This window comes from Siphateles boraxobius, unplaced genomic scaffold (genome assembly GCF_051911475.1).
Source record: "Siphateles boraxobius isolate OS27281-9 unplaced genomic scaffold, OSU_SipBor_1 61, whole genome shotgun sequence".
Classification (NCBI taxonomy): Eukaryota; Metazoa; Chordata; class Actinopteri; order Cypriniformes; family Leuciscidae; genus Siphateles; species Siphateles boraxobius.
This window is the reverse complement of record NW_027509188.1, coordinates 4,501,396-4,521,999: the sequence shown is the minus strand read 5'-3', so window position 1 is coordinate 4,521,999 and position 20,604 is coordinate 4,501,396. Positions and strand designations below refer to the sequence as shown.

General features: G+C 39.3%; 1 protein-coding gene across 1 annotated transcript; it reads left to right on the top strand.

Moving 5' to 3' along the window:
- The first annotated feature begins 1,027 nt into the window (after positions 1-1,027).
- On the top strand, positions 1,028-15,206 carry LOC143718598 (uncharacterized). The gene is made up of 3 exons (XM_077209615.1): positions 1,028-1,095; positions 1,723-1,870; positions 12,729-15,206. Exons 2-3 carry the CDS (start codon positions 1,786-1,788, stop codon positions 13,634-13,636), a joined length of 993 nt encoding a protein of 330 aa, XP_077065730.1. The 5' UTR covers positions 1,028-1,095; positions 1,723-1,785; the 3' UTR covers positions 13,637-15,206.
- Positions 15,207-20,604: the final 5,398 nt, after the last annotated feature.

Sequence of the window (20,604 nt, the reverse complement as noted above, 5' to 3'; positions counted from 1 at the left end):
TTTATGTTACAAGGTAAACAATCCTTTTTCATATTGGAAAAGTATTCTAGAAGTCATTCTAGCGCTATGCATACCAATGCTATAGTTAGCCAAGCAACTATAAAACTTCGAATTTACACAAATAGGCTGAATTACCTGTCGAGAAGAAAGCAGGCAACGTTGGCGTCCCTTTTTAAATCCTTGCTCCTCATGAGCTCTTTCCATCTTAGAAAAGCCACTCCAATATTGACTTTGGTCTTGTTGATTTGCCTGTCGTGTTGTCATTTTAATTCTCTCTTTCAATCAAAAATTGAATGTTGTGGATTTTAAGACCTCTAACATATTTAAAATAAAATGGCTCCACAATTATTTAAAAAATAAGCAAAGTATATGGTGGTATACAGTACCTAATTTTATCTTTCAAAAAGTAGGTGGTACAGAATTTATATTGAAATGTGATTATGACAAACAAGCATTACTCTCATGGACTCTTATGTATAGTCATAATGTGTTTGCATCACAAAAAAAGTGAAAGAGGTTTCATATAAACATTTCCATCGAGTTTACCCAGTTAAGTCACTTGTGGTACAGCATTTTAAAGTGAACATAGAAGATAATTAACCATCTATTTTGGGAGTGTCCCAAGACCCAAATGTTTTGGAAAGAACTCAGTAATTACTTGAAAAGAATAGTTATGACTCTTGTTAACTTTGAAGAAATTGATGTTATGTTAAAATGTTTTTCATGTGATAAAAATCTTTTGTTTTATATGATTTAATTGTTATAATTGTCCATTACTATATTCATAAAGACAAATGGAATGGAAAAATACCAAATTTTGAACATTTTAAAATTGATGTTAAACTATATTTAAAAACAAATATCCAAAAGTAAGTTCTTCTTTACCCCTGACATGTATGGTTGTATGTACTCTTGTGTGTAAATTATGTTTTGTTATTATGAACGTTCAATAAATAAAAAATGTGTGTGATTTTTTTGGTATGTAATTTCCATGCACATTTTAGAGTGTGAACAGGACTTTTATTATGGTGCGGTGAAGTGACGTCATATGGCTGCGCCGCGCTCATGCAACTGTTGTGATTTGGCTGAAGAAAGGTTAGTGTTTTAAACCGTTAAATAGATGCAAACCATTCAGTGTATTTTATAGTTTTTGCAAGCGATCTAAAGGTAATTATTTATTATTGAATGTAGCATTGTAATGCTTTATCTAAAGTTGATGCACGTTATTTCCAGTGAGTAAAGTGCATCCACACTTGAGTAAAAGAAAAGGAGCGTCTAATTTTGCTCCCAATATCGTGAATCAATTTGTAAACAGGAATTTGGTCAGTTGTAAATAGTGGAAAAAATTTAGAAACGGATGTTTTTTTTATTTTTATTTAATTGAATTGAATTTAACTGATGACACACTGACGTCATCTGCTGGTTAAAATAGTTAAAATAAAAACAACAAAAACATGAGTTTTTGACAACTTTGACAAACCAACTGCAAATGTTTTCATGAAAGTGTAATCTATTGATTATAATCTATAAATAATTAAACAAAAACTTTAAATCATAACTTCAGTGTATAATTTTGAGATTTAGATTTGAGTGTTTGTCTAATCAGGTGATTTAAGTCCATTAACTCTCACTGTGACTGACTCTTACTAGAGCTGATTGAGACAATCAGACATTTACTGTGGATTTATTTTTCTTTCTTTTAATTATTCTCATCTTAAACAGGACAAACACACAGAAAAACTCACGGTGAAGCGACTGAAATCCATATGACTCCCTATTATAAAGATGGCGTTTATTAAAGAGGAGAGTGAAGACGTGAAGATTGAAGAAACATTCAGAGTGAAACAAGAAGAAACTGAGACACAAACAGGTTGGTTTATTTGATCCTTATTAAAATGTCCAGCTCTACAGAAATCTATCTCCGCTAATGCTGTAAAACTATACAGGGAGCCGTATTATAACCAAGACCATTAGTCTTGGGGTCTAATAACCAAGATGGCGCCGCAGATGGCTGCCTCGGTGTGGAGCTGTCCAGCTATTGTGTTGTTTTTGTTCGTTTGTCCTGTGTTTAGTCATTATTTTCCTATCAATTTCACCAAAGACGAACTACTGGACATTAGGAAACACACACCAGAAAACTACAGTTTTTGATTATTCAGACGTTTTGCTGGACATTCTCGTCGTTGTTGTTCAAACGCACGGTCAGACGCAAACGTGGGAAGCGTGCCAGCGCGCTGGTTAAACTCCGCAAGTGCGGCCTGCGCACTGCACTCCCCAGCATTCATCTTGCGAACCTCCGATCCCTTCCTAACAAAATGGACGAACTACTTCTCCTCACAAGGATTAACAAGGATTTTTCTAACTCTGCTGCTCTGTGCTTCACTGAAACCTGGCTGAGTGAACCCATACCGGACAACGCAATACATCTGCCGAGCTTCCAGCTGTTCCGAGCGGATCGCATCGCGGAGCTAACGGGGAAAACGAGAGGTGGTGGATTGTGTTTCTACATTAACGAAAATCTGTGTTCAGATATAACAACACTGAACAAGATATGCTCTCCTAACTTAGAGACCCATTTCATTAATTGCAAACCTTTCTACTCGCCACGGGAGTTTTCCTCTTTCATTCTCGTGAATGTTTACATCCCTCCAGACGCGTGCGTGATCGCGGCGCTACAACAGCTGGCTGAAGAAATAGCTGAAACGGAACAAAGGCACCCGAACTCTCTTCTAATAATTATTGGGGATTTTAACAAAGCAAATCTTTCCCGTGAACTACCAAAATACAGACAGCACGTTACATGTCCCACAAGAGACAGTAATATACTGGACCACTGTTACACCACAATAAGGAATGCGTATCACTCCGTTTCACAAGCAGCTTTAGGGCTCTCTGATCAGTGTTTGGTTCATCTTATTCCGACCTACAGGCAGAAACTGAAATTAGCTAAACCTGTGTTAAGGACTGTTAAAAGATGGACTAATGAAGCAGAGCAGAATCTACAGGCCTGCTTTGATTGCACTGATTGGACTGTTTTTGAAGCTGCTACCACCGATCTGGATGAGCTCACAGATACTGTAACATCATATATAAGTTTCTGTGAGGATACATGCATTCCTACCAGGACATTCTTATCATTCACTAATGATAAACCATGGTTTACTGGGAAACGCAAACACCTTCGTCATGCCAAAGAGGATGCTTACAGAAGTGGGGATAAAATCTTGTATAACCAGGCCAGAAACAGACTGACAAAGGAGATCAGAGTTGCTAAAAGAAGCTACTATACCAGTTTTCATCCAATGACCCATTATCAGTCTGGAATGGCCTGAGGAACATCACCAACTACAAGTCACCATCCCCCCGATCTGTGGACAATCAACACCTGGCTGACGATTTAAATTCATTTTATTGCAGGTTTGAAAAGCCCTCATTCACACCACACACCCGGTCTGATCTGCACTTCACACATTCACCATCACCTCCTGCACTCCCACTCCCTCCTCCTGCCATCCAACCTGAGCTTAAGGTCTGTGTGGAGGACGTGAGCCGAGTCTTCAAAAAACAGAAGACTAGGAAAGCCTCAGGCCCAGACGGCATCTCATCTGCTTGTTTAAAAGCCTGTGCTGACCAACAGGCCCTGGTCTTCACATAGATCATTGGAGCAGTGTGAAGTTCCCTGCTGCTTCAAACGCTCCACTATCATTCCGGTCCCCAAAAAACCCAAAATCACTGGACTTAATGACTACAGACCTGTCGCTCTCACGTCTGAGGTCATGAAGTTGTTTGAAAGACCGGTGTTGGCCCACCTGAAGGACATCACTGGACCCCTGCTGGATCCCTTTCAGTTTGCTTACAGATCAAACAGGTCTGTGGATGATGCAGTCAACATGGGACTGCATTATATCCTGCAACATTTTGACAGACCAGGGACTTATGCAAGGATCCTCTTTGTGGACTTCAGTTCAGCCTTGAATACCATCATGCCTGATCTTCTCACAGCCAAACTGACCCAGCTTTCCATACCATCCTCGATCTGTCAGTGGATCTCCAGCTTCCTGACGGACCGGCAGCAGCGAGTGAGACTGGGGAAACACATCCAGGACTCTCACCACCAGCACTGGCGCCCCTCAAGGGTGCGTTCTCTCCCCACTGCTCCTCTCCCTGCACACTAATGACTGCACTTCTAAAGACCCCACTGTCAAGCTCCTGAAATTTGCAGACGACACCACTGTCATCGGTCTCATCCGGAACGGTGACGAGTCTGCTTACAGACTGGAGGTTGAACAGCTGGCTGCCTGGTGCAGTTACAACAACCTTGAGCTGAACACGCTCAAAATAGTGGAGATGATCGTGGACTTCAGGAGGAACAGCTCAGCACTCCCCCCACTCACCATCATGAACAGCACTGTGGAAGCGGTGGAGTCATTCAGGTTCCTGGGCACTATCATCTCTCAGGACCTGAAGTGGGATAATCACATTGACTCCGTTGTGAAAAAAGCCCAGCAGAGACTGTACTTCCTTCGCCAGCTGAGGAAGTTCAACCTGCCACAGGAGCTGCTGATTCAGTTCTACTCAGCCGTCATCGAGTCTGTCTTATGCACTTCCATCACTGTCTGGTTTGGTTCAGCTACCAAATCAGACATCAGGAGACTACAACGGACAGTCCGGACTGCGGAGAGGATCATTGGTGCCCCCCTGCCAAACCTCCAGGACCTGTACTCTTCCAGAGTGAGGAAGAGAGCAGGTAAAATCATCACAGACTCCACTCACCCTGGACACCACCTGTTTGAACTGTTACCGTCAAGACGGAGACTCAGATCACTGGCCACAAGAACATCTCGGCACAGGAACAGTTTCTTCCCACAGGCCATTTCCCTCCTGAACAGTTAACACTCCTCCCAAGGCATATGCCTGTAAGTGCAATACACCCACTGTTTAGTGCAATATCCTACAACTCAGGTGATACTTATTCTTATATTTAGATTTATTTATTATAATATTCAAAACACTGTAAATATATTCATAATCTGGAAATCTGGAAATGTCTATTCTGACTAAACCCAACTGTGATACTTTTTATTCTCATATATTTATATTTTTATTCTTTATTATTTTAATTTGTAGTATTATGTTTCATGTTGTATTTGTATATGTCCACTGGAAGCCTCAGCACCAAAACAAATTCCTTGTGTGTGCAAGCACACTTGGCAATAAAGCTCTTTCTGATTCTGATTACTACAATATTAAAGGCTACAATTAACAACAGAGCCTAAAATGTTAAATTCAAATTTATTTTTGGATATAATAATCTATAAAATTGTATGGAAACATGTAAATTGCCGTTTTTACATTTATTTCTACAGCTAATTCTGAAATTGTTTTTACTCTAACTCGTTGTTGAAATGTATTAATTTACACATTGGGTGTCAAACTGTTTTCATGACAGTTTTATTTAACACTAGAACTACCGGAATTTCATAACTACTAGAACGACCTTTGCGGTCATTCTGACCGCTCATACTTTGACGTTCATATTGCCGTACTAAACGTCATTTTCGTCATGCCACAACTACATTTGAACCTTCTCTTTAAGTTTTCCGATGAAACATTTAATTCCTGTCGTCAAGTTATGATGTCATCGCCATTAAAACCGCTTAAAACAAACACGAAAGAAAGATTGTCCCGACACGTGCTGCCTCTCTATGTGAGGAAAGTTTTGCGTCAAAAAATGTTTTTTTTTTCACCGCACTTACCACATGATTAGACATGCAAAAAGTTAGGAAACGTCAAAGCTGTTTAGTACAGCCCTGTTTGTATATTAAGTTCAATAATCAATACAAAATCTAAAAATAAATGGATTTACAATGTTACGATAGGTAATAATAAAGATCAGGACACAACATTTAAATTCAAATGAATGTGAACATTTATTTTCCAGCCTAATTGATAAATATTTTCTTATTTTCTTTGTACAATAAAAACAAATATTATGATACAATAACTTATAACATATATACAATAACAAAAACACTACCTACATTTGAATACACTGTAAAAGACTTTCATGGACAGTATGCAGCACAATACAGTACACAAAAACAGGTTAAGAAAAAATGAACATTAGCTAAAAAAGAAAACTGCTTTAGAACTATTAGTTTCTGTAAAAAAAAAAAAAAAAAAAAACGTAACGAACAAAATCAGGTTGAAAAGTTTTCCCCAAAGCTCATTTGAACGGCGCAAACACCCCGCATCATTCACTGACGCTTATGCACAGTCCACACAGGTAAACACCGCCTTTCGTGTGCAGCTCCCACACACCACTTTACGACATTTGGCACATGTCTCTTTGGTTTTATTTTGTTTGCAGTTCCTCCTTACTTGGCACTGCCGCCTTTTCTCCATCTGCTGCTGCTCCTGCCCGGGTCCTGGCTCTCGCACCACCAGTTGTGAGGTTTTTGATCCCATGTGGTCGGAGCGAAGTTCGCTCGCCAGTCGCATGATGAAGTCCCTCCGTGAAACTTGCTCATTTGTGCACTTCTTGAACAATATGTGTGCGTTGATTGCAGCCAGGTCAAGGATGTTATAGAAAACAGCTACTGGCCATCTACGGGAGGGTGCTTTTACTGAATATTTTCTAGCCATTTGATCTAGAACGTCTACTCCTACCTTGGTCTTGTTGTAGTATGTTACCGTCTCTGGCTTTCTTTTCTGGCCACTTGTGATGCCAACAGCTGTGTGGACAGTGCTGAGGATGCAGACATTCTTTTTTTTTTTTTCCCTGATACACGGTCAGTGTTGCATCACCACTTTTCAGCACCTCTGTGCTGAACAGCGGCATTTGCGCCTTTATGCACGGGGGGGAGCTCTCATCTGCTCTTGTTTACCGTGCCAACCAAGCTGGTTTTCTTGGCCTGAAGTGCCTTTGCCAATTCAAAAGAAGTAAAAAAATTGTCGGTGGTGACGTTTCTTCCCTTCCCCAGGTATGGCTCGACCATTTTCAGCACCACACTGTCTGCAAGTCGTTGACCTGGCCTCCTCGTCTCGTCTTTGCCCAGATAAGGCGCACCGTTTACCATATATTTGGTGTCGACATCCGCAGCAAGCCAGAATTTGATTCCGAATTTGTCCGGTTTGTTTGCAATATACTGTATGAAACTGCACCTTGATTTTGTAGGGAATAGCTGCTCATCCACAGTGATGTCGGCACCAGGCTTGTAGCAGGCGATGCAGTTTTGTATATTTAATCAAATTTATCCCAAACATCACTCATAAGGGCAAACTTCTTGTCTCGCAGGCGTGTGCGTCGGGTTTCCCTTCTGTCGAAACGAAGGAATCGCATTATTTCCTGAAACCTGTTTCGGGACATGGTCTCCTTGAAAAAAGCGCAGCCCCACTCGGCTGACCAAAAGGTCCCAAATCCATCCCTTTTCCACCTTGCGCACCACGAATGTAAATTACAGTTCAAGAGCTAAAAGCCTTCATTAGTTTAATGTACCCATAGGTTGTCCTCCTTGACTCGATGGGCCTCAGCCACAGTGCAGTCCCTGATGTGTTTCAGCATGCCATCATCCACCAAACACAAAAGGCTGTAAGGGCATCTTCAATATTGCGCTTGGCGTGCGCTGTGGGGCCTGCCGCTTCTGTTATAACATTTTGGCATTGTCGCCTTCCTCTGTCTTCACCCAACTTTACATAGGTCCACACTGTGCCGTCTTTCCCCGTTTCACGCCTTTCGGCTGAAAGTGGGTTTATTGGGCCAGGCTCGTCATCTCGTGGCGGACTACGTTGTCTTGGCACAGAAGGCACATTTGATGGATCAGGATTTTGCACTATTGCCAAAAAAAAAAAAAAAGAACAGAACAGACTAATTATTTTTTAGTTCATGAAATCATAATCTTGATAGAACTAATTAGCCCATATGATTTCTAATAGCCTGACAAATAATAATAGCAATAGAATAATAATAATGAAAAGGTGTGTGTGGAGGTGTGTGCCTGACGTAAAAATGTGAATGACTGGATCGGTCATCAAGAAAGTTGTGAGGGGAAAATTAATATGATAACCGATCCGATCGGTAAAGTTATAGCCTACATTAGGTAGTTAGAGATGGATAACTTTACTTTGAAGTTACATTACAACGATTATTGAGCTACTCTGCCTCGCAAAGTATAAAAAGATAGCGAAGAGATATATACCTGGAATATTATCCGATGGAACAAGGTCAGTTCCAGGATCGGAGATGTCCAGCCGGCTCTTTTTTCGACGGGGAATGAATTCATTATCTGAATCACTCTCAGCGCTGGATGAACTGTCCAGGGACCAAGAGACATCGCTGTCCCTATCCGTATCTGCTCCTCCATCAGACTCCTCATCGTCAAGCATTCTAAGCATGGCTAAAACCTCTGTGGCTGTCATTGTTCTTTTTGATGACATTTTGTTAGCTCAAATGTATAATATTTATTAGCGTCGGAATAGCGTGAACAAAAAAAGACAAATCGTTGCTATGCAACGGGGACACTCATTACAGAGGCGGGAAATGTAACGAACGTTTTATGATATCTAATTCGTGCGGTCAAAATGACCGCCATGGCCATTCTAGGTAGAAATACTCATAACTGTTTTGTGTTTTCTGATTTTAATAAAATAACAGTGTCAGAATAAAATATACACATATTTAGGAAAAGTCAGTCATACAGCCACATGGATTTTATTTTAACAAAGTTATTACACTGTACAATTCAAAAACGGTCAAAATGACCGCCTTGGTAGTTCTAGTGTTAAACATACACTAAATAATTAAGACATAACTAACAAGTTAAGTAAAATAGAATGAATATATAGGCTACTATTGTGCATGTATTTAGCGAAATTCTCTTCTTTAGAGTTAATTTCTCTAGTAAACTAACAAGCTGTGGGCACTGAATGACTTCCCTGAGGTAAATGTAACGCTACTGTAGATTTGAAAATTAAGCTTTTCCCCATTATGGTGGAATCACGGAAGTTACACCAGTTATTTCGCCAAGAGATGTGTCAGACATACGAGAGAAACAGGCATAGAAGAAGAAAGTTACATGAGAGATGGTCTTCATCCCAAATTTCTCTGTTCCCCATTTCTCTATCCTCTCAACCCATCTCTTTCCAATCTCTCTCCTCTCAACTCAAGTGTACCTAAAATAAAAAGTTTAATATACAGGTTTGTGGCTCTTAATTTCTTTTTATTAATTAACCACTTGTAAACTTATGTTCACTGTTCTTTTTTTTATATAGGATTTGTATTACATCTATATTCATTGAGTCGAATCGAGAATCAAAATAAAAAATAGAATCGGGAATCAAAATAGAAATCGAATCGAATTGAGAGCTATCGAATCGAATTTGAACATCTGAATCGATACCCAGCCCTACTTACACGTGGTACAATCCACTTTCTATATTAAAGGCCGTGTTGCAGGGTTAATTTTTCAACGAATTTGTGCAATTTGCATGTTGGTAATAAACATTTAAACTGTTATCCATTGTATTTTATGTTGTTGGGTATCACAAAACGCAATATAATACGAAAAAGTAGCTACTATCTTACAGCGGTTTGCAACGATTCTCCTTTCCCCCACAATGCATTGCATTACGTCACCTTGGGGAGAGAATTTATCAAAGCCCGCCTTGAGAGCATTGAGAGTGACTAGAGAGATGAGTAGTAGACGAGTATTCAGATAGCGTAGATTATAGATAAATACATAGATATAGATATATAGACAGACAGATATATAGATAGATAGATAGACTAGATATATAGACAGACAGATATATAGATAGACAGACAGATATATAGATATAGATAGATAGGCTAGTATATGCGGCAAATGCACATCCAATGGCGTGGGCGGCTCTGACGTGTGACCAACTCTATGTTGTCAATCTACCTACTATATATTTCTATCTATTTATCTATCTAGCTGCTAGCTATCTATGCTAACGTTATGCTATCTGGCTGTCTGCCTATCTCTCTCTATACCGCCCACACAAGCACCTGCCAAACACAGCGACAGACACGCGGCGGCTAACGTTACGTTTGCAACAACATTTTCACCGGAGGAAGAGATCAATGCTTAGAAACACCCATATAGCTAGCATGATGCCTTCTATTTCTAGATGACAAAGACAAAGTTTACCAGTACTCTACGACACTATGACAAAGGTTACCGGTAAGTTACTTATCTGAACTAACGCCATGATCACTGCCACTAGATAAAAAGACAGATTTTTCACTCGGTGCTATTCAATGACAGTAAAAAGAAATGTGTCTTTATTGTGTACTGCTGCGCGTAGACTAGCTCCAGTGCTCATTGCTGCATTGCTAAATGATAGCATCACACCCGGACACTTCACCAACCCTCCAATCATTCTCCTAGGTCCATGCATTTAATTGACTTTGACGGCCATCAGTTCTTGGCAATTCCTCATTTGCCCTCTCACGTCTGGCAGGTTCGAATTTATACGGCCTCGGGCCATCATACATGTTGGCTCTTGCCACATCTTCCTCATCCCAGTCAGTCGCCATAGTTCTAATACTAGGCTGAGGCTACCTTTCCTCCACTGCTCCCCAACGTGACGTCATCACCAAATTGCGTAAAAAAACCCTGTTAATACCAAAAATTTAAAATACTGGCTTTTTAAGACCATTTTTGAGACATTTTCAAAATGACATACATATCTTGAGTGATTTATGTACCCATTAATCGACAGTGGTGGTTAACCTGCAACATGGCCTTTAAGAAACTATCCCTCTGTGTACATTTGTGGTACATATGCATCAGTTAAAAAACATTCCTTTCCTTGTAAAGAATATGCCAACTGTACACATTTGCTGTATCATCATCAGTAGAACATCTCTGATCAGTGCACATGTACAACATACTCTGATCAGTGCACATGTACAACATACTCTGATCAGTGCACATGTACAACATACTCTGACTTCACAAAATACATTATGAAAATTAATAAAGAAAAATAATACAAAAAATAACAGTAAACTAAATTTTAGTCTTCACCACATAAATATAATGTGACACCACTGTATCGTATCGAACCATGAATTTTGTGAACTGTTACACCCCTAATACAAATTATTTAGCTGTTTTTAAAAGCAATAAATGCAGTTGAAGGGTTTTTTTTGTTTTTTGTTTTTAAGTTCCCAAACTTGGATTTCGTTAGACAATGACCTCTAGCATAAAGTCCTTAGCTTTAATGCACCTAGAAAGGAGAGGGAGCATTTCCGTTGTGTTGTTGCTTGTTTCCGCGGTAGAAAAGTTTTACTGAAGATAGTTTGCAGTTTTATCAGGCAGAAGTCAGCTTCAAGACTCAATGGAGTTTGTAGGCCGCCCCGCTTACAGTTACAAAGATCACAGCAGTTATACCATTTCCAAGGTCTAAGCTACATCATTGCTTCAGGTTGAATGATTCTCATTGGCTAAGAAATAGATGCAGCTGACACTCGGACCCTGAAGATAGGTACGTCATGACCTTCCAGGTCGCAGATTTGGGTTGCTAGATGCCAGCCTGTCCCGAACAACAACTCAGTCAATCTCCAATAATGCCAGTGGTTCCTTAACCTGTAACCAAAAAGGTGAAGTTGCAAGCATGGTAAACTTCACAATAATAATTGGGAATGTGCTAATTAGACTGGAGTGAAACCATAGACGTCTTTCGAGCTGTTATGATCTTTTCTCAGGACTCGACATTAACCCTTGTCCGGGACAAGTGGACTTTTTGACAAGTGAAGGACAAGTGAAAGGTAATTTTACTTGCCAGACCGGACAAGTAGCTTAAAGGACAAGTTCGGTATTTTACACTTAAAGCCCTGTTTTAAGATCGTTTCTGATGAAATAGAATGGTTAAAATTGAAATTTGGACAAATGCTGCTGTCCTGAGAATTTTCGGTTTCTGTGTTAGCGCCCCCCCCCCCCCCCCCCCCACACACACACACCCACCTACCTACACAATGGTTTCATAGGGGCACTGGAACAATCATTCATAAAACGCATTAAACTTTAGTTTACAAAGACGTGAAACTCACAGAGTGGTCTGGGGTGTTCACTGATATGCTCACACAAAAATCGCTGCAAAAGATGCTTTCCAACAGGTTTTATCGTAGTTTTTGTCCAACTCCATTGACAAAAACTACGATGAAACCTGTTGGAAAGCATCTTTTGCAGCGATTTTTGCGTGAGCATATGATTGTTCCAGTTTCAATCCAGAATCCACCCCTTCAGTGCTGATTGAGACGCACCAATAGGCAAGACATTGAAGAGGCTAAATTGCCAGTAGAATCTTGACGTCTCGAACAGTGTGGCCATTGCGAGGTTTTAAATTAATGTCATAGAAGATCCGAGACTCTTCCCATTTTACTTTTAAGTGCATTGTCTGATAAAGATCACACTGGTGTTGTAGGTTTGGTCATGGATATGGCTACTGTGATTCAGGTTCATAACGCCAAAAGCTGGCAGCAGGTAGTGTTGCACATACAACAGACTGTGAAACAATCCTCCAATATTTATTCACCTTAATGGATGTGTGACAATGGAAACGTAGGGCTTGGGCCTGTTATCGCTGCTTACAACTACGTATATTTTTGGTGTTCATGCTTTACATATATAAATGTTTTGATGTCTGTTGCTTTCTGCCATTAGCTGGGTTTAACATATATTTGTCTTTATTTGCCTTAGACCTGATGGCGCTGAAAGCGGAGAGTCAAGATCTGAATGAGAAGCACCATGATTTCACAACTGAAGAAACATCTTTTAGTTGCCCAGAGACTGAAAAGACTTCCTCAGAAAAAAGAGCTCAAGACACAGGAACTAGAAGCCAGTTCATCTGCGAACAGTGTGGAAGGAGTTTCAAAAAAAATGGAAACCTTAAAGTCCATATGAGAATTCACACCGGAGAGAAGCCTTTCACCTGCCAACAGTGTGGAAAGAGTTTTTATCAACATGGAAACTTTAAAGTCCACATGAGGATTCACACCGGAGAGAAGCCTTTCACATGTAATCAGTGTGAAAAGAGTTTCGCACATAAAGGAACCCTTTATGCTCACACGATCGTTCACACTGGAGAGAGTGCTTACACCTGCAAACTGTGTGGAAAAACTTTGAATCGAAAGGGAAACCTTAAGGCTCACATGAGAGTTCACACTGGAGAGAAGCCTTTCTCATGTGGTCAGTGTGGAAAATGTTTCGCACGTAACGAAACGCTTACTCAGCACATGAAGCTTCACTTAAGAGCGAACTGTTTTACATGTCATCAGTGTGGGACGAGCTTTAAAGACCGGAAACGCCTTAAACGCCACGTAAAAACTCACATCGGACAGAAGCCTTTTATGTGCCATCACTGTGGAATAACTTGCACAAACACAGGAAATCTCAAGACTCACATGAGAGTTCACACTGGAGAGAAACCATACGCCTGTCCTCAGTGTGGAAAGAGCTTCCCACGAAAAGAAAGTCTGAAGAGTCACATGAGACTTCACACTGGAGAGAAACCTTACACCTGTCCTCAGTGTGGAAAGAGCTTCACACATAAAGGAACCCGTTACACCCACATGAGAACACACACTGAAAAGAGGACTTATCTTTAGTGCGTTTGCAAACTCATTCTGGAAAGAAATTGCAGTGTTACATTGTGCACTTACCGTCAGTATATCAGAGCAGACCTTTATGCCTATAGACACTTAAATTCGGGTTTTTTAGAAACAAAAAAAATGACCACGGGTGAAATTAAAGCGTTAAGAGAATAAAAAAAATAAAAAAATAGTTATAAAGCCTGGGGACAAGGGTAATGCAGCAGTGATTCTTGACAGAGAACAATACATTTCGGAGGGACAGAGACAATTCACTGTTAGCGTTATCATTATCGGTCACTAGAGGAACCGTTATATCCTCAAACCATCAGTGAAGTACAGGAGATTTTGGAAGAGATGTGTTCAAAAAATATAATTAATGGAGCACAAAAAAAAGTATTTAACAGGTGACGGCCCACCCAGGCCCAGAAGATTCTACTTGCTCCCAAAAAAACACAAGGAGCCCAAGAGTTGGCGCATTCGGTACACAAACATTGAAATGACAGTAGGCCTTGAGGCGGTTTAAAAATTAATGACCAAATTTACTGACCCAAAAAGGCCAGATGAACACATCCTGAAATTATTAGAGATCAACCTGACGAAAAACGATTTTGAATTTGACTCTAAATTCTACTTGTAAATCAAAGGTACGTCAATGGGTAAAAAATTTGCCCCCTAATATGGCAACATATTCATGGCTGACTGGGAAGAGTCAGCCTTAAATTCTACACAGAAAAAAACATTTGCATACTATAGGTTTCTAGATGATACCTGGGATGTTTGGACTTACTCAATGGAGGATTTCATCGCTTTCACAGAGCACTTGAATACACACCAGGGCTCGATTAAAATTAAATTTACAGTTCACCAGTCAGAGGTCAATTTTTTGGATGTTGTGTCATACAAAGGTCCCAATTTCCCTTCCACCGTACGTTTGTATTTCAAGGTCTATTTTAAGGAGACAGATACTCACTCACTGTTACACAAACACAGTTTTTGTACACAGCACAAACACAGCACACATTTCGAGGCACACTTTTCAAGTCTCAGCACACAACTTAATCAGGCCATTAAGTCCAACTTCTTACAGTTACATCCACGAAATATTTTCAGCACCACAAACCAATTGCGGCCTGCAGACGAAACTAAAATATTTTGGACACATTGGTAGAGAGCAAACTTTCTGCACCTTCACCTAAGGGCCGCGTGGGAAAATGTAAATATTTCACTTCACTGAGATGGGTGAGGAACAGATTTAATGGCCACATTTTTAAGTTTTTCCGTCGGGAGTGTCGGGAGATCGACCGGCTCAGGTGTGGGCATTGCAGGCTCAGGTGGTTGCCTCGCCAGTTGGGGCGGAGGCCACAGTGGCGGCATATGTGGGGGCTACCGGGGGTCACCTAAATGACCTACCGATGACCCTGATCAACTAAATTGATGGTTTGTTTTTCAGATGAGCTCTTTCCCAACTATCAGGAGTTTGTAACAGTGGATTTTTACACCTGGGAGTTTTTGTTTTTATCAACGTGTTCATAAATTGTTCAGTCTGTTTTTTTATGCAATTTTAAATAAAAAGTTATAAATGTGATGTTGGGTGTTTGTGTTCATTGTGTTCGTGTCTTTTTTGGCTGCATTTAAACAATGTATAAACAAATTGTCAGTCTGCTTTGTACTGAACAAGTGACAATTGGCTAATTTCACAGTGTAAATCAGCATTAACATTTTAGTGTTTTTGCTCTCCTCACCTCTACTGTAATGAGCACACTCAACCGGACACGTTCCACTAACTTTCAAGTCATTGAAGTGCTTAATTTGCAAAAAAATGCAGTGTCCGCGTAACCACTATTTGGCGGCCACTAAATAGGTTGGATCTGGGATATTTTGTGTTTTTGCTCTCCATCATATGGTATATCAATTATTGTTGATTAAACCATCTTTACTGTAATAAGCACACTCAAATGGACACATTCATCTAACTTTCAAGTCATTTCAGTTTTCAATTTGCACAAAAATGCGGTGTCCGCGAAATCCACTATTTGGCTTTGCGGACACAGTATTTTTCAAAGCTTTGCTGTCGAAATATTTTGATGGTACCTTGAGATTCTGACTCTTCATGAGCCTTGTTTTGGTCTTTCAAAGCTGTATTGTGAAATTAGTTATACACAGGGATGGACTGGGGCTAAAAAACAGCCCTGGACTTTCTCCCAAATAGGCCCATCATCCGGCCATTCGCCCCTAGCCGTGCGCGACAGACACTAGCTAGTTACTAGGATGTCCTGATACTATGCCACAATACTGTAGCCATCAGACAAGGTAGTCACAGCAAGTAACATCTCAAAACCAATGATGATAATTGGGGTTGTGTTTATTAATAAAGCTTCAGCCTTCAAATAAAAACAAAAAATGTACAATGCCATTACAACTGCAAAGGGACTATTGTCATGGGGTAAATCGAATTTAGGCTAATATACTGTAGGCCAATTACTAAGCTCAGATTCATCTTACCAGTTAAAATGTATACTGTGCTTTTGTAATTATTTATTTTTAATTTTTAACTTCTGCTATAAAAAAAATATTTTTTGGGGGGGATTGTGATTTTCTAATGTTCTTCTAATAACCATAAAAATTTACTACAGCTGCCAAACAAAACCAGAGAGAAATGTATTCATAAATCTTTAAAACAATCTAATTAAATCTTGGGCAAAAAACATTCAGCCAGTAAGAAAGGAAAACCTCTAGGATATACTGTATATAACAACTTTAACAAACATTTTATGTACAGTAATTGAACTCGTTTGTTGGTCTATATTGTCTCATTTATCATTGTAGCCTTCTTTAGGTACATTTCCCGTATAATGTGTATTTATTTTTGGACGGATAGTGGTTAAATGGGTGGTTAAGTGGTTAATAGTGGTAAAAGGGATACTTCAGGATTTAGCATTAAGCTTTGTATCAGTAGAAAACCAGTAGTATTTTCGAATTACCGTGCTTAAGCCCCTTATATCCCCCTGATATGAGAGATTTATGTATTTTTAGTCTGGAAAAAATCATATATATTAATGGGGGGAAAAATCAGTTTCAATATCCTTTCAATGGTTAAGGGGATTTACCATGCCTGACAGTGCTGGTCAATGGATTGACCTCTATGAAGTGAAACATCAGATACTATATATATTTAATTTGAGTAAAAAATAAATAAATAAATAAAAATAATAAAGATACTGTTTGATAAGTGCCGATTAAAGTCCTTGAAATCCAAAAAAGTAGTGCTTGAAAAGTCCTTGAAAGTCCTGGAATTTCATTTGACAGAGTCTGTACGAACACTGGTTGTGGTTCTTTTATAAACCTTTACTGTTACTAGAGTATGTATTAGCCTAGAAAATGTGTGGAGAAATTTTTCGGATACTGCCGCCTGTAACCGGTAGGCGTGGTTAGGGAGTGGTCTGGCCTCGTAAGGGCAGCAAAGCAAGTGCATTCTGGGAGTTGTTGTCTTTCAGCCACATGAGTAAAAAATACATTTTCTGCCTTTTCTCAGTCTAGAATGCTTCAATTTCAAAAATAATTTCACATTTCTACCATATAAATGATCACTATTACATACACATTCATCTTCCCAGAGCAGAAGTATCCCTTTAATAAAGTAATAAAATAATGGTATGCGAGAGAGTCAGTGGTAATATCATTGTGTTCCTATCAGTCAGTGTTAGGGAAAACGTGTAACAACTCAGGTTTAGCCTGACAGTTAGTCTGTCCTGGACCAGGTTAGTTTCCCAGCATAAGTTGCCAGAGTAACTGAGTTTGAACTATTTTAAGTTTGCTTTATGAAGCAGAATCAACCGACATTAAGTCTGACTAACCAAAATAAGCCTGGCTTGTATTCTAATCTTGTTTTATGGAACAGCCCTCAGGTCTTTGCCAGTTTCACAATAGTAAACACAAATATGAAAGAAAAGGAAAAACTGCACTCTGATGGAAGACAGACAGAAAGTGCAAGCTAGGATTTTTTGGTTAAACTAAAATTTGGGGAATTATTTAGCCCCCTTCCCTGTCTGTTAGCACGTTTATAGTGGTAGCAATGCATGGCTGATGTTTTCCCGTAATCATCGCATAATCATGATGCACACCCATGTTGATAGCTGACTATGCAATTCGCTAAGATAGGGATAAAGGCAGCCTATTATAATGTGCCCTGCTACTGGCACTTACCAAGACCTCTTGCTGAAGTGAAGTTAACTCTGTCTGTCCCTCATCATGACCAGGCTGTGGATACTAAGTAACCTGACCTGCTTCCATTACAGATCTGCGACTGCGGCTGGGAACCAATCAGAAACTGGCTAGTAGGCCGACTCTTCTTCCTCAGTTTTTTTTATTTTTTATACGCATAGCATATAAGTGATCGTATTAGTGCCCCTGCTGTTGGCTGTTCATATTGGTTTATTAGACTTGTTTTTGTGTGCCGACGGCCCTCGGTTGGACGGCCGTTCTGGACTTTTCCCGAACGCACAGATTGTCAGTCCGTCCCTGGTCATACAAAAACCTTTGTAATTCGGCCAAACCTAAAGCTTTTTTCATATGTCCTGTATCTTGTTCAGAAAGTGACATATAATTGTCATATTATTTGAGAATGCAAGACACACACAAACACATGCCTATCTTCATAAATCTAGTTTTGACTTCTAAAGTTTTAAAATGTAACTAGCATTGCACTGCAATATACAGTAAAAGTCCAAAGTTTCAATACTGCTCAAAATAATTTTGTATTCATGATTAATATTGCATTGCATATAATGTGTGCTGGTCAATAGTCTAAAATTAAGAAACCCCTAGAAAACAGTAAATGAAAAATAAAAAAACACTAACTGTACGTTCACACCGCCGCCGGCGAGAGCGGCAAAATTCGCTCTCGCCGCTCTACCAGCGACGCCGTGGAAAGATTCGTGGACACTCTGACGTAGATCGAACGCGTGGTCTTTTTTACAACTGCATTTAAAGGGGCCACAAAGCAAACAAGCATGTCGATCGTTATTTTTGCAGAAAATTGATCGATGGAAAAAACGTAACAATTATATTGACATGTTTGCTAATGAAATAAACAAATTAAAAGCCATTTGTGTGGTGTGGCTTTTGTGTTCATGGTTAAGTGCTATTATAATTTGCATTCCCGCTGAAAAACAAGCGTTCTAGCGTGAAAATGTTGCCTATAAATAGTGTTGCGCGCCTTCTTATCAAATTCAAATGATCAACCTCCTCAATTTTGCTTGGAAACTAATGTGGTCGGAACCAAAGTTTACAGGACCGCGTTCTCTGGACTCCTCTCAAACGGAGCACTTCTATATTCCGATTGGTTGCCGCCGAACCGCGTCATTGCTTATTACCATAAAGTTGACCTGACTTCAACTCTCCTCGCCGCTCTCACCGTCCAAGACACGCCGCTCTCGCCGGAGCTCGCCGCCGGCTCTCATTGAAAATGAATGACTTCCGGCCACTTTGACGCTCTCGCCGGCAGCGGTGTGAACGCACAGTAACATCGGAACATTATAGATAGGCTACTTAATTTATTATTCCAATATCCAAATATAATACTAAATCTCACAGAAAAAAAATGGCTTTTATTTGAGACGTGCTGTCTTTGCATTTGAACATTGCACATTTTAAACAGGACACGCATTAGCTGAATAAACGTTAGCCAATACAAACATATTTATAGAAAATAGTTGACAATGAATAGACAGGATTCCTGTCACATGACCAATAATAGCAAAACGAATCACTTATTCTAAAAAGAATATCAAGTATAAGTTTAGATGAATCCGACATATAGGACTGTGTTAATAGTAAAACGTCCGTCATTTAACGGATTTTTAAAACACGGATGGATAATACAAAATGATTTCTGACATTTTGACAGAAAAGAACTAAAGCAAGAACAAAATTTAAACTTAGCCCGTCAATTTTCATTTTACAATTAACTTCTCTCTCTGTGTTTGTGAGAGAGAGCTTGCGCTGCACTGATACAACGGTACTTTTTAATCCATAAGTAACAAACACGCTAGTTTTCATACAAAATAAATATGTAACATAATTAGGTTTATGTAGTAACTTTAGTTATTATTAACACAATAACATAACACATGCAGGCTACGCAGAGATGTATAGTAACGAAGTAGAACTACTTCACTACTGTACTTACACTGTAAAAAATATCTACTTGGTTCTACTTAAAATCATAAGTTAAGCAGCTGCCTCAAAATTTCAAGTAAGAACAAAATGGATTAATGAATTGTTTTAACTCATTATTTGATTCTTATTAAGCTGTGAATTGCCTTCTGCGAGTCAACATGACTATACAATTATTGTTGTTTCAACTTTGCTATGCAAGTTCAAAATAAAGTGAACTCCTTAATGAGCATTCTGTTCACTTATCCCCATTAGTGGGTTCAACTTAGTAATTTCAATTAAGTAATGTCTTTGAATAAGGGTATCAAGTTAAGATGATCTAAAAGAATGTCTTGTTTTAACTTAATTATAAAAACACACAAATTTGAGTACAAAACTTTTTTTTTTAATTAAAACCAATGTTAAGCCAATACAAGCTATACATAAACACTTCAATCATGCAATCATCTCAAACTTGTAATCAATACTTTTTTCGGTACCAAACTTCAGTTGGGTGTGGGTCACATAATGAGGCTAAGATAAATAAGAGGGTTGTGTGTGAGCTTACACTATGAGGGGGTATCCCAAGCAGACTCCACAAGTATTTCTCAGTGTGTGTGTATATAGAAGGTGGATGATGGGAAGTGTTTCCTGCAGTTGTCTGCACTGCCTGTTTCAACCAAGTTGGTCATGTTGAATGTAGGCTAGATAGACCAATAGACACATACAGCAGTATAGATATCTATATTCAGCACCTCCAAAAAAATAAAAAAAATAAATCACAGCCTGTCATTTAAGTTGTTTATCATTGTTATTGGTGTGTGACCTAA

What these genes read in the sequence shown, in the direction of transcription:
- LOC143718598 (XM_077209615.1), top strand. Translation starts at nt 1,786, where the DNA reads ATGGCGTTTATTAAAGAGGAGAGTGAAGACGTGAAGATTGAAGAAACA. An exon ending in AGAAACTGAGACACAAACAG is followed by an intron (nt 1,871 to 12,728) that starts GTTGGTTTATTT and finishes TATTTGCCTTAG; the next exon opens with ACCTGATGGCGCTGAAAGCG.